Genomic DNA, 14,916 nt, shown 5'->3' with positions numbered 1-14,916 from the left:
TTTTCTCTGGGAACTGAAAAGACAGGAATTCCTGACATGGCTTGAGGAACCTGGGCATGACGACTCCAACTTTAGAGCTGACCATTCTGAGGTGGAGATCAACCTTGACATCACGCAGTCCTGGACTGAGCCCCCTTCCCTCCGCCCTCCGCCCCCTGCTCCCAACTCAAGGAGCTCCAGGAAAAGGCATGTGGGGTCTTCTGGGCATGATTTACGTTGGCACTTGACAGCTATGTGGTCTGACTGAAAGGAATCCACCCTCAAGACATAGCTTCATCACAAGAGTATTTAGCCCCTCCAGGGTGCCTGGCACCTCCCTGAACATTTGTATGTCTTGTTTAACTACATTTTATTTTATTTTATTATTATTTTTTTAAGTAGGCCCCACGCACAGCATGGAGCCCAGCGTGGGGCTTGAACTCACGACCCTGAGATTAAGACCTGAGCTGAGATCAAGAGTCAGATGTTTAACTGACAGAGCCACCCAGGAGCCTAGTTTAGGGGCGTCTGGGTGGCTCAGTCAGTTAAGTGTCTGCCTTCAGCTCAGGTCATGATCCCAGGGTCCTGGAATTGAGCCCTGTGTCAGGCTCCCTCTCCCTCTGCCGTTCCCCCCCCCATTCATGCTCGTGTTCTTTCTCTCTCTCAAATAAATAAAATCTTTTAAAAATTAAAAAAAATAAAATTATACATTACTTTAAACAATTTAAAACCATGAAAGAAATGTCTCCGTCTCCCCCCGTTGAGCCCCACTTCTTCCATTTACTACTTTTTTGTAAATCATTCCAGAACTCTTAAATGTACACACAAACTTATACATACATATCTTTTTAAATGCAAATAATATCACAGTATATATATTGTTTTGAAATTTGCTTTTTTCATCAAAAAACATGTATTACAGGTCTTCCCAACTCACGTTCCGCCACGTGGTTGTATGATCATTTATCTGACCCACTGGCGATGACGGACGGGTAGTTACTTTTAGCTTTTTACTCTCCTAACCGGTACCGCAGGGAGCATCTCTGCCTACCCCTCGTGTGACTGGTGCAGGCACAGATCCAGCTTCCCCATCAGTACAATGGGGACCATCACAACACCAGCCACCTGTCGCTGCGTCCACGAGTGAGTTAACGTAGGAAGGGCATTTAGAATAGCGCCTGGAACACGTGGACACTGCGTGTGCTGACGTCTATTAGTGGCTGCAGGGAGATCGCCACCAGGAGAAGAGCCACACGAAGGACCACGCTGGCTTTGTATTTTGAAAGAGACTGACGATTGCCTCCCAGCAAGGCTGTGTCACCTTTCTCTCCCACTAACCGGATATGTCTATTTCCCCACACCCTGCCAACCGGCTGCTATCAGACATTTTAATCTTTGCAAATCTGAGAGGTTAAAGAAAAATGAGTACTCTCTTTAATCTGCCTTTCTTTATAAGAAAGGTTGACCACGTTCCCATGTTTCACTATTTGTCTTTCCTTTTCTGCAAATTTCTTTTCATGTGTTTGGCTCACTTTTTTTTTTTTTTTAACCATCTTTTGCTTATTTATCTGTAAGACTTTGATACGTGCCACAATATATTTTGGAGTTACTTACTGTTGACAGCGCTTATGGAATTTTTTTTTTACCTGTGTAGAGGTTTTATGGTTTTATGTGGTCAATTTTACAACTGTTTTTGGCTTTTGAACCAATGGATGCTTCAAGAAAGTTTTGGAGAATGTTTCGGGTAATTTCACTTCCACCTAGCTCTTCATTTCTCACAGGGAAGTTTCTTTTTCTGTCTTTCTCTCATCTCTGAATGCTCATCGCCCCACACCCTGTCCTGTCTCCAGAGCCACAACTGGCTTATTTCAGAGCCGGCAAGGGTGATTCTCTAGGCCACTGTCGTCTCACCTCCCAGAGATGTCCCAGAAATGGAGAACCACCCAAGGACCCCCGGCCCCACTCCCCCTCCCCACCCCCTCCAGCCTAAGCCCCCTTTGCAGAGCCTGAGGGGTAGCCCCACCCTGCTAGGCTCTTATCTTTCACTGCTCCCTCTCCCGACACTTCCTCCCTTAGATATGCAAATGAGACCAGGGCCAGAACAGTCTTATTTGGCTGAGGGCCTCTAATTTGTGGAAGAAGCTGAGCAGGCCCCAAACATCAGCCTGTCAACAAAAAGAAGAAGGTCACCAGGAGAAGGGCAGAGACAGATGCACAGAACAGGGAGGCCCTTTGCTTAATCAAGTGTGGCAGACAAGCCCTTCTGGGTGTTTCAAAGAAGTTCTAGGAACACTGAGACACAGAGTGTTTGTGACTCAAACAGATCAGAATTCAAAAGTGAGCACAATAGAAGAGAAGACACTCCCCCTCAGACAGTGATATCTCAGCAGCATGAGGCCCGACACACTGTCCCTGGAGCTGGGTCAGTTCACATCTGGGAGGGAAGATGCACGACGTCATCACTTCCGCCACCCCCAGCCCCCAGATCAGCTGTTCCAGACTGCATGGGGGGGCCACTCGGGCGCTGCAGGCAGGTGGAGGGGGCCCCTCCCTGGCCTCCCCCATGCCTCAGCAGCTGCACTGCACTCTGGTCCCAGACACAGAAACCTGTACAAATACATACACGTGCACACAGAGAACACGCACGTATAAAGATACACACATGTGCATACACACATATAGACGCGTAACCTACATGTGTACACACAGGCACACAATCTTACACGTGCAATGTTCAGTGACGAGCCCACAAGGAAATCATCTCAGACAGCAACTGCACTAGAATGTAATCCAGACAACACGCTATGATGGTCTCATCGAGCCCTTCCCGGCTCTTTGTGGGGATTTAGAAACAATTTAGGGTGCTAACCCTTTAGGTCCTTGGCTTCTATTCCTTCCAGGGACTGGGTTGCATTTCAGAGCCATCGTGTTAGGAGTAGCCCCACCAGAGCCCCAGGTGTGGGTGGTGCTGGGCCAGGTACGTGGGTGGTGCTGGGCCAGGTACGTGGGAGGTTGTCCCACTCTCAAGTGAAGTGGGGCTTAGAGCAAATTTCCCACGTGACTCTGAGCAGCTGCCAGGTGACAGCAGGTGCCCACCCTGTCCAAAGTGAGAAGATGCTTCCTCTGGGCAGGGCATTTCCAGATCAATCCGAATATGGTTTGGCAAGTTTTACCGGAATGCAAGAGGACAAGTCAATGGAAGCAGAAACACTGTGGCATTTTTAGTCTCTCAGATAAATATTACTATTTCTGCATGACTACTCCCAGCCAAATGAACACTGACAAGCCTGCCCAGAAACATCCTCCACCATGGTGAGCCCCATGGGGGGGGGGCGGGGGGGGATGGGACAGAGAAATCAAACTCTAAAATTCAAGAACCTCATTAGTGTCTGTCTCGCTCTGTCGATCGGCTTAGTGTGCTCTATAATTGTTTTAAAGACTTTCTGTAATTCTTATTATGCATCGGTTTTAATTTCTAGTGTTGTTTGTACATTTTTTTTTCTTGCTTAAATATTGTAGACTTCTGGACAAGACGGGGTGGGAAAACAAGGACTGGAAACCCTGCATTCAAAAAAGCCCCTTGGACCAACATAGAGACAAGGGACAACGTACGTCAGCCCTAGGAACCAAGGGTGTTCGTTGTTCACCACCAAAACCTCAAAAGAATCCAGCCAAAGAGATTCAGAAAATGGATGAATTACAAGAGGCCTTTAGTTCAGAAGAGAGAAGGTGAGAGGAGGCCAGGTGGCCAAGTGAAAGGTGGAGGGGAGGCAGCCAGAGTGCTGTTGGGGGTCTGCTGAGTGCCCTGAGACCCCTTGGAGGAAGCCCACCTATCCACGAGCCATGCCACCCCTCCACACTTATCCCCATCAGCTGGATCTCAGATTGGAGCTCCCACCCCCAGCCCTGCTGGTCTTTTTTTGTCTGGGAAGAGGATTTGGGCAGAAATTCACTCTGCTCTCCAAAAGAATCTGTTCCAACTTTACTTGACAGTTCTTTGTCAGAAGAGAAAAATCACCAGACCTATGAAAACATATCACCACTTGAAAGAAGGGCATCATTTTTCTAAGGACTCGAAGGTGTTTACTTCCAAGTTTCACAGAATCACTGCACAAAGAATAAAACACATTCTGGCGAAGTCTGACTTGTGAACTCAGTCCACTGTTGCATCTCCAGCACCTGAGAGATCGACTATAAAGACTGAGTGGTGTGAGACAAGGAAAAGTGATCTGATGGGAAAACCCAGGAGTTCACGAGTCAGCACGAAACACCACAAGAGAGGCAATACACAGCAGCTGTGTCCTGGAGAATGCTAACGAGGAAGGAAAACCCGAGAAAGTCAGTGCAGAAAGAAAAGACAGGGAGGGAACGTGAGAAACAGAGAAGACAGATCTCTGTCCTCAAACATACATAAGTAGGGGTTTCTGAAAGCACAGATAATTTTTTGAATAAAAATAAAAAGCAAAACACGGGATAAATCTAAGAGCATATGACTTGAAAAGCAGAAAATAAAATGGCCAACCTTCTGGCAAATTGAATAAAGGAAAGAAAAAAATGCTTCACCCTCCTCCTACCCGCAATCTAGACAGACTCTATCCTTCTCCACCTGCCCTGTGTCTGGGAGACGGACCCTTGTGGGCTGCCTCACCCAGGTTTGGCACAGGAAGAGAGTGCGAGAAGCACGGGAGGGGGACATTTGGTCCCCTGACCCCCCCTCCCCCGCCTCCAGCGGAGTCCACAGCTCCAGTCGGAGGGCCTGGTGACAGCCTGCCCCCTGGCTCTTCAGGTGCTGGAATGGCTTCCCAAGGTTGCTAGCTCCAGGCTGTGCTGCCTTCCCTATGCCATCATCCCTTTGGATTATGCCACCTATTCCCTGCTGGGAGCCTGGCCAACACAAGAAGGAAACAAAATCAAAAAGAGAGAGAGAGAGAAAAAAAGAAAGAACAGTAATAAAAGAGAAACCTGAAAATTATAGAAAACCATGCATAATTGTGTGCCAGAAAATTTGAAAAGCTCAACAAATGGACTGTTTTCTGAAAAATATAGATAACTTATCGAAAGTGAAACAAGAGGTAGAAAACAAGAATCAATCAACACCAAAGAAGAAACTGAAGCAAATATTTGAAAATTATCTCTGGGGCGCCTGACTGGCTTAGTCGGTGGAGCGTGCAACTCTTGATCTTGGGGATGTGAGTTAGAGCCCATGTTGGGTGTGGAGATTACTTAAAAATTAAGTTTAAAAAAATAAAAAATAAATAAAATAAAAATTAGCTCTGTAAGTGGATCTGAGGAAAAGCCCTTCTGCCAAACTTTTTTTAATGTTTCAAAAAAATCAGATAATGATGATGCCACATAAATGTCTCCATATTTTATAATTTACATGACTCTTAAACCATAACTTGACCAAAATCATATAAATCAATCTCACCTATGAGCATATATACAAAAATCCTAAATAAAATTCAGAGTACAATAAAAGATTAGTATAATCAAGAACAGTTCATTTTAATCATGCAAAAGTGGTTAATGTTAGGGAGTTTATAAAATTAAGCTATTATGCCAGTAAATGAAATAAGGGAAACAATATAATAATCTCAATAGATATTAAAAAGGCATTTGATAAAATTAAATACTTAGTCATTCAAAACTTTATAGGACTAGGAAAAGGTGGGTCCTTGTTTCGACATGATAAAGAGCAACAACTAATTTTATCAAATGTTAACTTCATGTGGATATCGTGTCAAGTCCTTCCCAGGCAGTGTCATGTTTGACTCTCACAGAACTTCCTGAAGTAGATCTGTTCTCTCCCCAGTATCTTCCAATGTAATGTTTTAGAAATACTGGCCAATGTAATAAACTATGAAATCTAAATCAGAGTTATAAGTATTTGGAAAGTAGACCACAAAATGATCATAATTTATATATAACATGATTGTCTCTCAAGAAATTCCAAGAGAAGCAAAGGAAAAACAATTTGAAATAATGAGGAGTAAGTAAAGTGACAGAATAAAAGTGAATTTATAAAACTTATAACTTCCCTGTATGTTATCAGTTACCACAAAAGGGTAACTGGAGGAGAAAAGGTATCATTTACAGAAGTAACAAAATTACAAAGTAATCAGAAGTAGTCATAACAAGAAATAGGAAGGATTTACAGGAAGAAAATTACAAAATTTTAAAGAGGGGAGGGTATACTTATCATTAAGACTAATACTAAAATGTTCCTGGGACACCTGGGTAGCTCAATCAGTTAAGCATCTGCTCTTGGCTGAGGTCATGATCCCAGGGTCCTGGGATCAAGTCCTGAATCAAGCTCCTTGCTCAGCAGGGAGCCTGCTTCTCCCTCTGCCTGCTGCTCCCCCTGCCTGTGCACTCACTCTCTCTCTGACAAAAAATAAAATCTTAAAAAAAAAAAAACACTAATACTAAAATGCTCCTTTTCATAAGTGATATTATGGATTTCCTGCAATTTGAAGTCCCAATTGTATTTTTTCCAATTGGACAAAATTATTAGCTGGTTCACCTCAAAGAATACTTGAAAACAACAGATATGAAAAATCCTAAAATAAAATCTTTTATAAAATTGTGGCAATGCATTTGGTACAAGAAAACCAGACATATGTGGAACGGGGTAAACAGGCAAGAGAGAGATATATAAGACTTAATATATAGGGAAAGAGGAATCAGGAAAGGAGTAAGTCATTCAGTAAAAGTTTTTGAGAAAGATGATTGGTTACTGAAAAAAATACACATATACCTTTGTCTTGCACCATTCACTGCATTAATTCCAGAAAGATCAAAGTGTTCAATGTAAAAAGACAAAACAAAACAGAAATAAAACTCAAAAACTTATCATTTCTCCATCTGTTTTTGCCAACTACCTTGCATGTGATATACATATTTGTTCAATCCACCCACGGACACTACTACATAGGTGTTCCTAGCCCTGGTTTTCAGATGAGGAAATCAAGGCCCCACAGAATCTGGAGGCTGGACAGGCAGAGTCATCCCTAGCCCAAGTCTATCAAGTTCCACAGGCCCTGTCCTAACCCTCCCGCCTCCCACTGGAACAACAAAAACAAACAAAAAACCCCAGAATATCCATGCACAGAGGGACTCTTTACATTGAAAAGCAAAGGAGAAAAAAAAAATCACAAAGGAAAAAAGATTGATAGACTTCATGAAAATTTACAACCTCTGAATGTAAAAGAAATCACAAAGTTTAAAGGCAAACCACAGTGAAAATATTGGCAACAAAAGTGATCTAAGGAGTTCATGCAAATAGATAACAGGAAAAACCACAGCTTCAAAAGAAAAATGGTAAAGAGAATAGACAGATCATTCACCAAAGAGGAATTATAAAGGTCAACAGTCCTACCAAACAAGTTTACTATGCCTGCCATCAAGAAATGCAAAGAAAAAGGAACAGAAATTAAACACCTTTCACCTTGCAACGTAATAATTTTTTTTTAAGTGCAAATATTGAGAATAGGGAGACTGGAATGAGGTGAGCACTCTTTTGTAAAGCCAACGGGAGCATTAAATGGAACAAAATTTCTGGAAAGCGATTTGTCGTTCTGTATCGAGAGCCTAAAAAAATTTTCAGTCCTTTGACCTGGTAATTCCACCCCTGGGAATCTATAACCAGAAATGTCACATTTCTGCACAAAGACCTTCATCACCATCATGTTTATAACAACAGAACACTACCGGTAACTTAAATGTCTGACAATACAAGAGTTACTTCATAAATTGTGGTACATCATATACTAGAATTTTGGCACCCATTAAATATGACATTTAGGAAAAAAATTTTTTAACTAACCGGGAAATGTGAACATTGCTAAAAAACACAGACCAAAATTACATGGTTATAGCTACATATATAGTACAGACATTTACCTATCTATGGAAAAAGAGGAACAAAGAGAGAGTGAGAACATACACCTACAAATTCACAGTATTTATGTTGGTCTCTTGGCAATTGGGTGATTATTCTCCTTCTTTACACTTTGTACTCTTTGTACATATACTTAATACTATATTTTTTAAGTTACTTGAAAGAACACGGCAGTGCTTATCAGCAGATGTACTTCTATGTGGACTCGGACACCTGGGATGGCCTCACAAGCCTCTCCTCTCTGGAGGCCAGGTTCCTGGCTGGCAAGCAAGGGGGCTGGACCAGCTGACCCTTTTGGAGCCAGCCCTGTCTAGGGGTTATTTTAAAAAAGTAACTGAACCCAAATTGTTTGGGCGTGAAGTGAGCATGGGAGAAAGGAAAGATCTGGTCCCCAGAACTGTGGGCTCGTTCCCCCCACTTCCCTCAGGCAAGGCCTACTGCAGCTACCAGCACTTATCCCCATCCCGTCCACATGCTGGGCTCCCTCTTCAGAGCCTTGGGGCTTCTGTTCCCTCAGTATCTCCCTCCTAAATGGGAACAAGTTAATCACTCTTAAGATGGCTGCCATTCCTTCTTGACTTTATGTTCGATCTACCTGGTGGTTCTTCCTGGCATCCATGCCCCAGACCCCTCTCTACCTCAGGATTCCGGGCACTCAACCCTGGCCCCAGCAGCCACTGGACACTCCTGCACCATTCAAGTGCTCTTCCTGCCTTATCTCTTCGAGCACTTCCTCTGAGGAGGCCCCACAGGACAGCTCACTGTCTCCCGCAGGCTCTTACAGGCCTCCAGGAAGTTCTTGACGTGACACTCCGCCCAAGCACTCCTCTTTCCTTCTGCTGTGGAATTTTCTTCACAGACGGGCCCATACTCCCCTGCATCTGAGATGTCACTATGCACCCTACGACTTGTACAAATAGCCAGTGTTCAGTGGGTGTGTAACATGTGCCTGGCTTTGGGTCACACATGTTGCCCACATTCTCCCATTTTACCCTCTCAGTAATCCAATGACAACAACAGATGGACAAATAATCTGATTTTTTTTAAATGGGCAGAGGATCTGAATACACCTTTCTCCAAATAAGATAGAGAAATAGCCAATAAACACATGAAAAGAAGCTCAACATCATCGGTCATTACAGAAACACAGCTCAAAGTCACAATAAGAGGCCACTTCACACCCCCTGGGAGGGTTATTACCAAAAAGATAACAACAAGGCTTGGTGAAGAAGCAGGAGAATCAGAACCCTCTCTCATGGCTGATGGGATATAGAACCGGGCCGCTTCTGTGGAAAGCAGGGTGACAGTTCCACCAAAAGCTAGAGTTACTGGAGGACTCAGCAATTCCACCCAAGACCACTGAAAACACAAAAGCTTGCACACGAATGTTCACAACAGCATTGTTCATAATAGCTGCAAAGTGGAAACAACCCACATGTCCATCAACTGATGAATGGACACATAACATGTGGTCTAGCCACACAACAGACCATTATTTAGCCATAAAAAGCAATGCTCAGGCCACAACACAGACAAATGTCAAAAGCATCACGTTAGGTGAAAACAGCCAGACACAGGAGGCCACATATTATATATGATTCCGTTTATAACCCAAGGACTGGGCATCTCACCAATGAGGATGCTGGATGGGCACAGGGAGGTTAGTGTCTCATGAATGTTTGAACCCACATCAGATGTAGCCAACCACAGAGGGCTCACCCCTAAGGACTGTGTCTCATGGCATGGATTCAGGCAGGAAGGGCGGGCCTCCCCTTACTCCATTGCTGGGGCAAGGAAGAAGGCCTGGCATCCATGGCCATGGATGGCACCACTGCCATTTCTTCCCCATGCCTGGGCTCACATTCTGGGAGAGGGGACCATTCAGCAGAGAAGCACCAGGGTCTGTGCATAGGTGAACATAACCCGTCAGATAGGCCAGCTTGCAAAACACATGAAAGCCAGAGCCTGCACTGGTTCTGGAAGGGTTGTTAAGGAGTGCTGGGCCGGGCACAGAAAGCCTGGAGATGCTCAACATTATCAGATCGTCCTGAGTCACTTCACATAGAAGATGCCAGTGATCTGTTCAACACACAGGCCCTCACAGGCACAGCACTCCCTCGTGTCTTGCATCCAGAAAGAAGACTCCGAAGAGCTGCCCTTGGGCAAGCTCTTACGTAAACTGGATTTCCAGAGCCTGTGGTCTCCAGCTCTGGCTGCTGCCGACTGTCTGTGCCAGTGCCTGTCCCCAATTACTGCCAACACCAGATATGAAAACCAATATTTCTTTGCCTTGCACAAAAATAATCAATGAGCAGTGCAAACTTGACTCAAACTTTGGAAGGGGATTGGAGGAAGGGGGGGGGTTATATCCACGAGTTTACACCACAGGAAATGGCTTTATGCCTCTCCTGGACATTGCTGCCCTCCCAAGTTCCTTCTCTGCACCTCCCCTTTCCAGGCCTCCCTGACCCTACCCACATCCTGGCTAGCTGGCTCCCTTCTCTTTCTCCTGCCAGAGAACGGCCTGAGTTCAAGTCCTGACCCTGCCATTTATCAGTCCTGTAAACGTGGCATGTCACCTAACTTCTGGGTCTCAGCTTCCTCATCTATAAAGCGGGGATAATGACAGTCCTTCCTCCAAAGGCCATCGGGGACAGTGAGTTAATCCAGGTGAGAGTCTAGAACAGGGAGCCCGGCACAGAGTAGGCCTTCATGAGTCTTTTGCAGGTAATTTTAGAACAGGTTAGCAAACACCTCTTGTTAGGCGAACAAGGCTTAGGGCTTACCCCACCTCAAGGCGCCCATCACACTCTATCATCCCAACAAGGAGGGAACTTCTGGTGGCTCAGTGTCCTTCTGGTGCTTCTTCATCTTTGGGGTTGTGCTAACAAGGCCACACTCCAGGCTGCCTGGTACACTGTCCCTGGGAAGGAGACTGTGGGTGTGCCTGGGCTGTGTCCCGAGGAAGCCAAGACTACCACCCTGCCACAGCTGGCTGGACGGGGCGCTGGTTCCTGAACCAAAGGCAACACACGCCTTCCCCTCCCCCAGCAGGGAAACCAACTCTGTCTAGTGTGCTTTGGTGGGAAGGCCACCCAACTGGGCAGGTTGTATTCCCAACAATGCTGGGCCATGGTTCTAGGTCTGCCTGTGCAGGCTGAGCAAGGAGAGGCTGGCCCTGATGACTCCCGGCCCCTTCCATGGAGGGACCCCCATCCCCAAAGGTGTATCTCTGTTCTGCAGCATAAAGCACCTGACAGGTACCCTGGCCCCACGTGGAGGTGCCATCCTGGCAGGAGAGGAGGGAGTGAGCTTGATAGCCTCTTAGCGTCCCCATCCAAGATGGGCTGGACGCCCCCTCCAGGTACCTCTGTCGTGGGTTTGAGTCGGGTGGGGGAGGATGACCCAGGCCCTATCTGGAAATGCCTGTTGTCCCTCATGTTTTCAAGCCCCTTGCCACAAGATGGCAGAGCTGGACTCAAACCATGCCTGGGGGTCTTCTCCCTCCAGCTCCCTGTGCCCAAGAAGGGCCTCTGGGGTCTCCCTCAAGCAGGGTTCTCTGAGTTGCCAAGGAATGGGCTGAGCTTTCCTGCCCAGAGACAGGTGGTAGGGCTGACCTCTCGAGAGGAAATGTGGGTTTGCAAGGCCTGGGGTGACTGTGCGTTCTCATCACGTGGGTGGCCCTGAATTGCAGCCTTGTCTTTTGGTGTCGCCCCCTCCCTCGTTTCATTTAAATAGTCAAATCCTGTTCTCTTACCTGGGCACCAAGGCCACTGGGGAGAAGGCATACACAGTTCCTGGTGCACCCAACACAGCTGCCCAAACCAGCAGCTGGGGCTTCCCCACTGTCCCCTCACTCACCAGAGGGCGCTGGGGAGAGCTCCGGCCACCGGGCACACGCAGAAGGAGGTCTTGGCATGCCCGGCCAGGACGCCTTTTTCCCAGGATACGTCTAAAGCAGGAGGGCAAGCCTTGGTGGCTTCCTTCTGCAGGCCTGGCTCACTCTGAGAGCCCTGACCCCACCGCTGCACCACCCGGGGTCCCTGCACTCCCAGCTGGCTTCTAGACAGACAGCACTTGTGAAACACAGGAAAGCACAGCTGCTTTTCACCCCGTCAGGGTTCCCAGCACTAGGCCGTGGACCCGGATGGCATGGGGGCAAGGTCTGCGCCAGGCCACAGGGAAGTTAAATCTAATTTGATTTAAAGGACTGGCTCTTTTTTTTTTTTTTAAAGAGTACACTTTTTCTGCTTTTTTCTTTTCTTTTCTTTTCTTTTTTTTTCTGGTGTTCCAGAATGCTTTCTTCCATGAAATAAGCCTTTGGAAGGTGGTGGGTAGTTGTCGTTCATTTTAAGTTTTTCATTCTTAAATCTCCTTAATTGGCAAAATGAAAGGTGGCAGGGGGGTTAAGTCTCCCAGGCTTGGGGAGAGTTTGGTGGCCCACGCTATCCCGCAGCCCGCAGGGGCGGAAGGGTGGCTTCCCTCGAAGAGCAGAGGGGAAAGGGGAGCCCTGGGTCTAGCCAAAGGGAGGGGCCCCGGGGAGGAATCCAAGCCCTGGGGTCTGGACCTAAAAGGGCTTTGAGGACGGGAGCTTGATGAGAAGAGCGGACATCCCTATGGGTGCCCTCCCTGAGAAGAAGACCCGGTGCATTTGCTGCAGCTCTGAGACTAATTCAGGGCTACGAGCAGTGGGGAGGAGAGGTGGAGGAAGGAATATGGGAAACCAGGCCTGGACCCCAGCTTGCCACCAGCCAGCTGGGCAGTGGAGTCAAAGGCCTCACCCTCTTAGAGCTCCTTCTACTCACCCGCAGTCCAGGGCCATGGGATGAGAGGTCCCCAAGGGCCTCTAGACCCAGCCCCCGGCTCTGGCTTGCCATGGTGCTGCCCTTGCGGAGTCAGAGACTGCCCCTATAACCTGCGCACAATCCGATCACCCTGACCAGGGGGCCACTGGGAGGGTCCTGGAAGCTCTCAGCGGGAGGCTCAGCTCACAGCCAACTCCCAACAGCATCGGTCTTCCACTGAGGTCCAGGCGGCAGTAGAGAGAGAGCCATATGGGCCCAGTGGAATCAGTCAGGGGTCTTCCCATCCTTTCCAAGGCCCTGTTGGTGGGTGCCCACGGGGGCAGTGCCTGTGGTGAAGTCCTGGGTCCCTTCCCCTGAGTGTGAGTGGTGGGGGGGTGGGAAGTTGGCCTTGGGAGGTGGGCCTCTGGTCAGTGTCTTGTCAGCACCCTGGCTTCTCTTGCTGTCCCCTGGAACCTATGCTCCCACTCGGCCTGACAGGGTTAGGAGTGGGGTGGCAAGGGTCCAGTTGTCTGGGTGCAGCCTCTGGCCCTGGTTTGGACTGTCATCAGCCTCTGAACCTATCCGAGTCTCAGTTTCCTCATCTGCAAAGGGGAGTGATACCGGGACCTGCACGTCAGGTCACCACAAGGATGGAATGGGTAACACCAAGACGAATGCTTACGTTCAATGCTCAAAACAGGTCTGTGTTCAGTGACCTCCCTCCCCTCCTGCCTGGTCAGGGGGAACTCTCTGCAAGTCCACGGATGGTACCTGAGAGGTGCAGGGGGACAGCCTGTCCCCCATAGTGCCCTGGCACTGCCCTGAGCCTCGCAGGGGTGGTTAGATGGCAGTGCTGCAGGGGCGAGGGCCTTCTTCAGACATGGGTCCAAGAAGGGTGTTTTATTTTTTTTATTTATTTATTTTTTTTAAAGATTTTATTTATCTATTTGACAGAGATAGAGACAGCCAGCGAGAGAGGGAACACAAGCAGGGGGGGTAGGAGAGGAAGAAGCAGGCTCATAGCAGAGGAGCCTGATGTGGGGCTCGATCCCACAACGCCGGGATCACGCCCTGAGCCGAAGGCAAGAAGGGTGTTTTAAAAAGGAACCTTCAGCAAGTGGCTGTTTCCTCCGATGTTAAGACAACTGGAGGTTTCGGCAAGATCCCAGAGCTGGGAGTGGAGTGAAATGGGGGCGGGGCGGGAGGGGCTGATGGTGGCTGAGAGCCCAGAATGTGTGGGGGACACAGCCCAGTGCTGAGGTGGGGAGAGAAGAGGCTCTCGCTGTCAGTGATGGTGACTTCCTCTGCTCTCAGGGCCTGAATGCAACTTCTGGGTGAACCGAAAGCTCTTTCTTGAGTGAACCCACCCCATATTCTTCTGGCTCCCGGAACAAGGGTTTCCTCCAGGCACCCAATGCCTAGGCTCTGGAAATGTCCTCTCTTGCCACATCTGTTCTCCATGAGGGTTTCCAAGCTGGGCATCTTTGCCCCACACCTGAGCTGACCAACCCACTTTCTAACACAGCCACCGCCTTGGAGCCCTGAGCTTCTGCCTGCCTCCCAGAGTCTGGAGACCCCCCTCCCGGCCCCTGGCACCCCCGCTCCCGGGCAGCGGGCAAGGGTGACCAGGCTCCGGGTGACCCTGGAGGGCTCCAGGACGGAAAAACCTGAGCTCCAAGGCCCCCGGGGGCCCACGGTGGGCCTCAGCTGGACCCACCAACAAATCTGGGCAACACGCAAGACGGGTCCACGCATCCCATGACGTGAAGACAACGTGTCCCCGCGTGGGCGCGAGGCCAGAGCTGGCCTCCCCTCCCCGGGGCCCTGCGGGCGGCCCACTTACAGCACACACAGCGCGTAGGCCCGGGAGATGGACTCGCTGGCGCGCACGAGGAAGCTCCCGTCCTTGCCAGTCCTGGACAGCAGCTCCTCGGCCTTGGAGCGGGTGATGTTGCCATGGTTCCAGCAGGGGACCATGGCGGCCACGGGCCTCCCGGGCCGGGCCGGCGGCCACCGCAGCACCGACGCGCCACCGACGGGAGCTGAGGTCCCTGCACTGAGAGCAGGAGCCGCCGTCTGTCTGTCCCCTCGCCGTGGCCCCGCTGCTGCCACCAGCTCCCTGACCGACTTCCTGTTTCAGGAGCTCAGCGAGGGAAAGGAAGCCAGCCGCGGCCGAGAACTTCCTCATTGCGGAGTGTGGCTGGGGAGGCCGTGCTCCACCTTCCCACCCCGCCCACCCGCCTGCCGCCCCTC

The 14,916-nt window shown here is 48.8% G+C and overlaps 1 protein-coding gene across 1 annotated transcript in view; it reads right to left on the bottom strand.

Moving 5' to 3' along the window:
- The window catches only part of INPP5D (inositol polyphosphate-5-phosphatase D), a 114,663-nt gene extending 99,854 nt beyond the window's left edge, over positions 1-14,809 (bottom strand). Inside the window, exon 1 of the mRNA XM_034655413.1 lies at positions 14,507-14,809. Within this exon, the coding sequence (XP_034511304.1) occupies positions 14,507-14,640 (134 nt within the window). The 5' untranslated portion in view covers positions 14,641-14,809. The remainder of the gene's footprint in view (positions 1-14,506) is intronic.
- Positions 14,810-14,916: the final 107 nt, after the last annotated feature.

This window comes from Ailuropoda melanoleuca, chromosome 2, assembly GCF_002007445.2.
Source record: "Ailuropoda melanoleuca isolate Jingjing chromosome 2, ASM200744v2, whole genome shotgun sequence".
Lineage (NCBI taxonomy): Eukaryota > Metazoa > Chordata > Mammalia > Carnivora > Ursidae > Ailuropoda > Ailuropoda melanoleuca.
The sequence above is the reverse complement of the archived record's forward strand: the minus strand, read 5'-3'. Positions and strand labels throughout refer to the sequence as shown.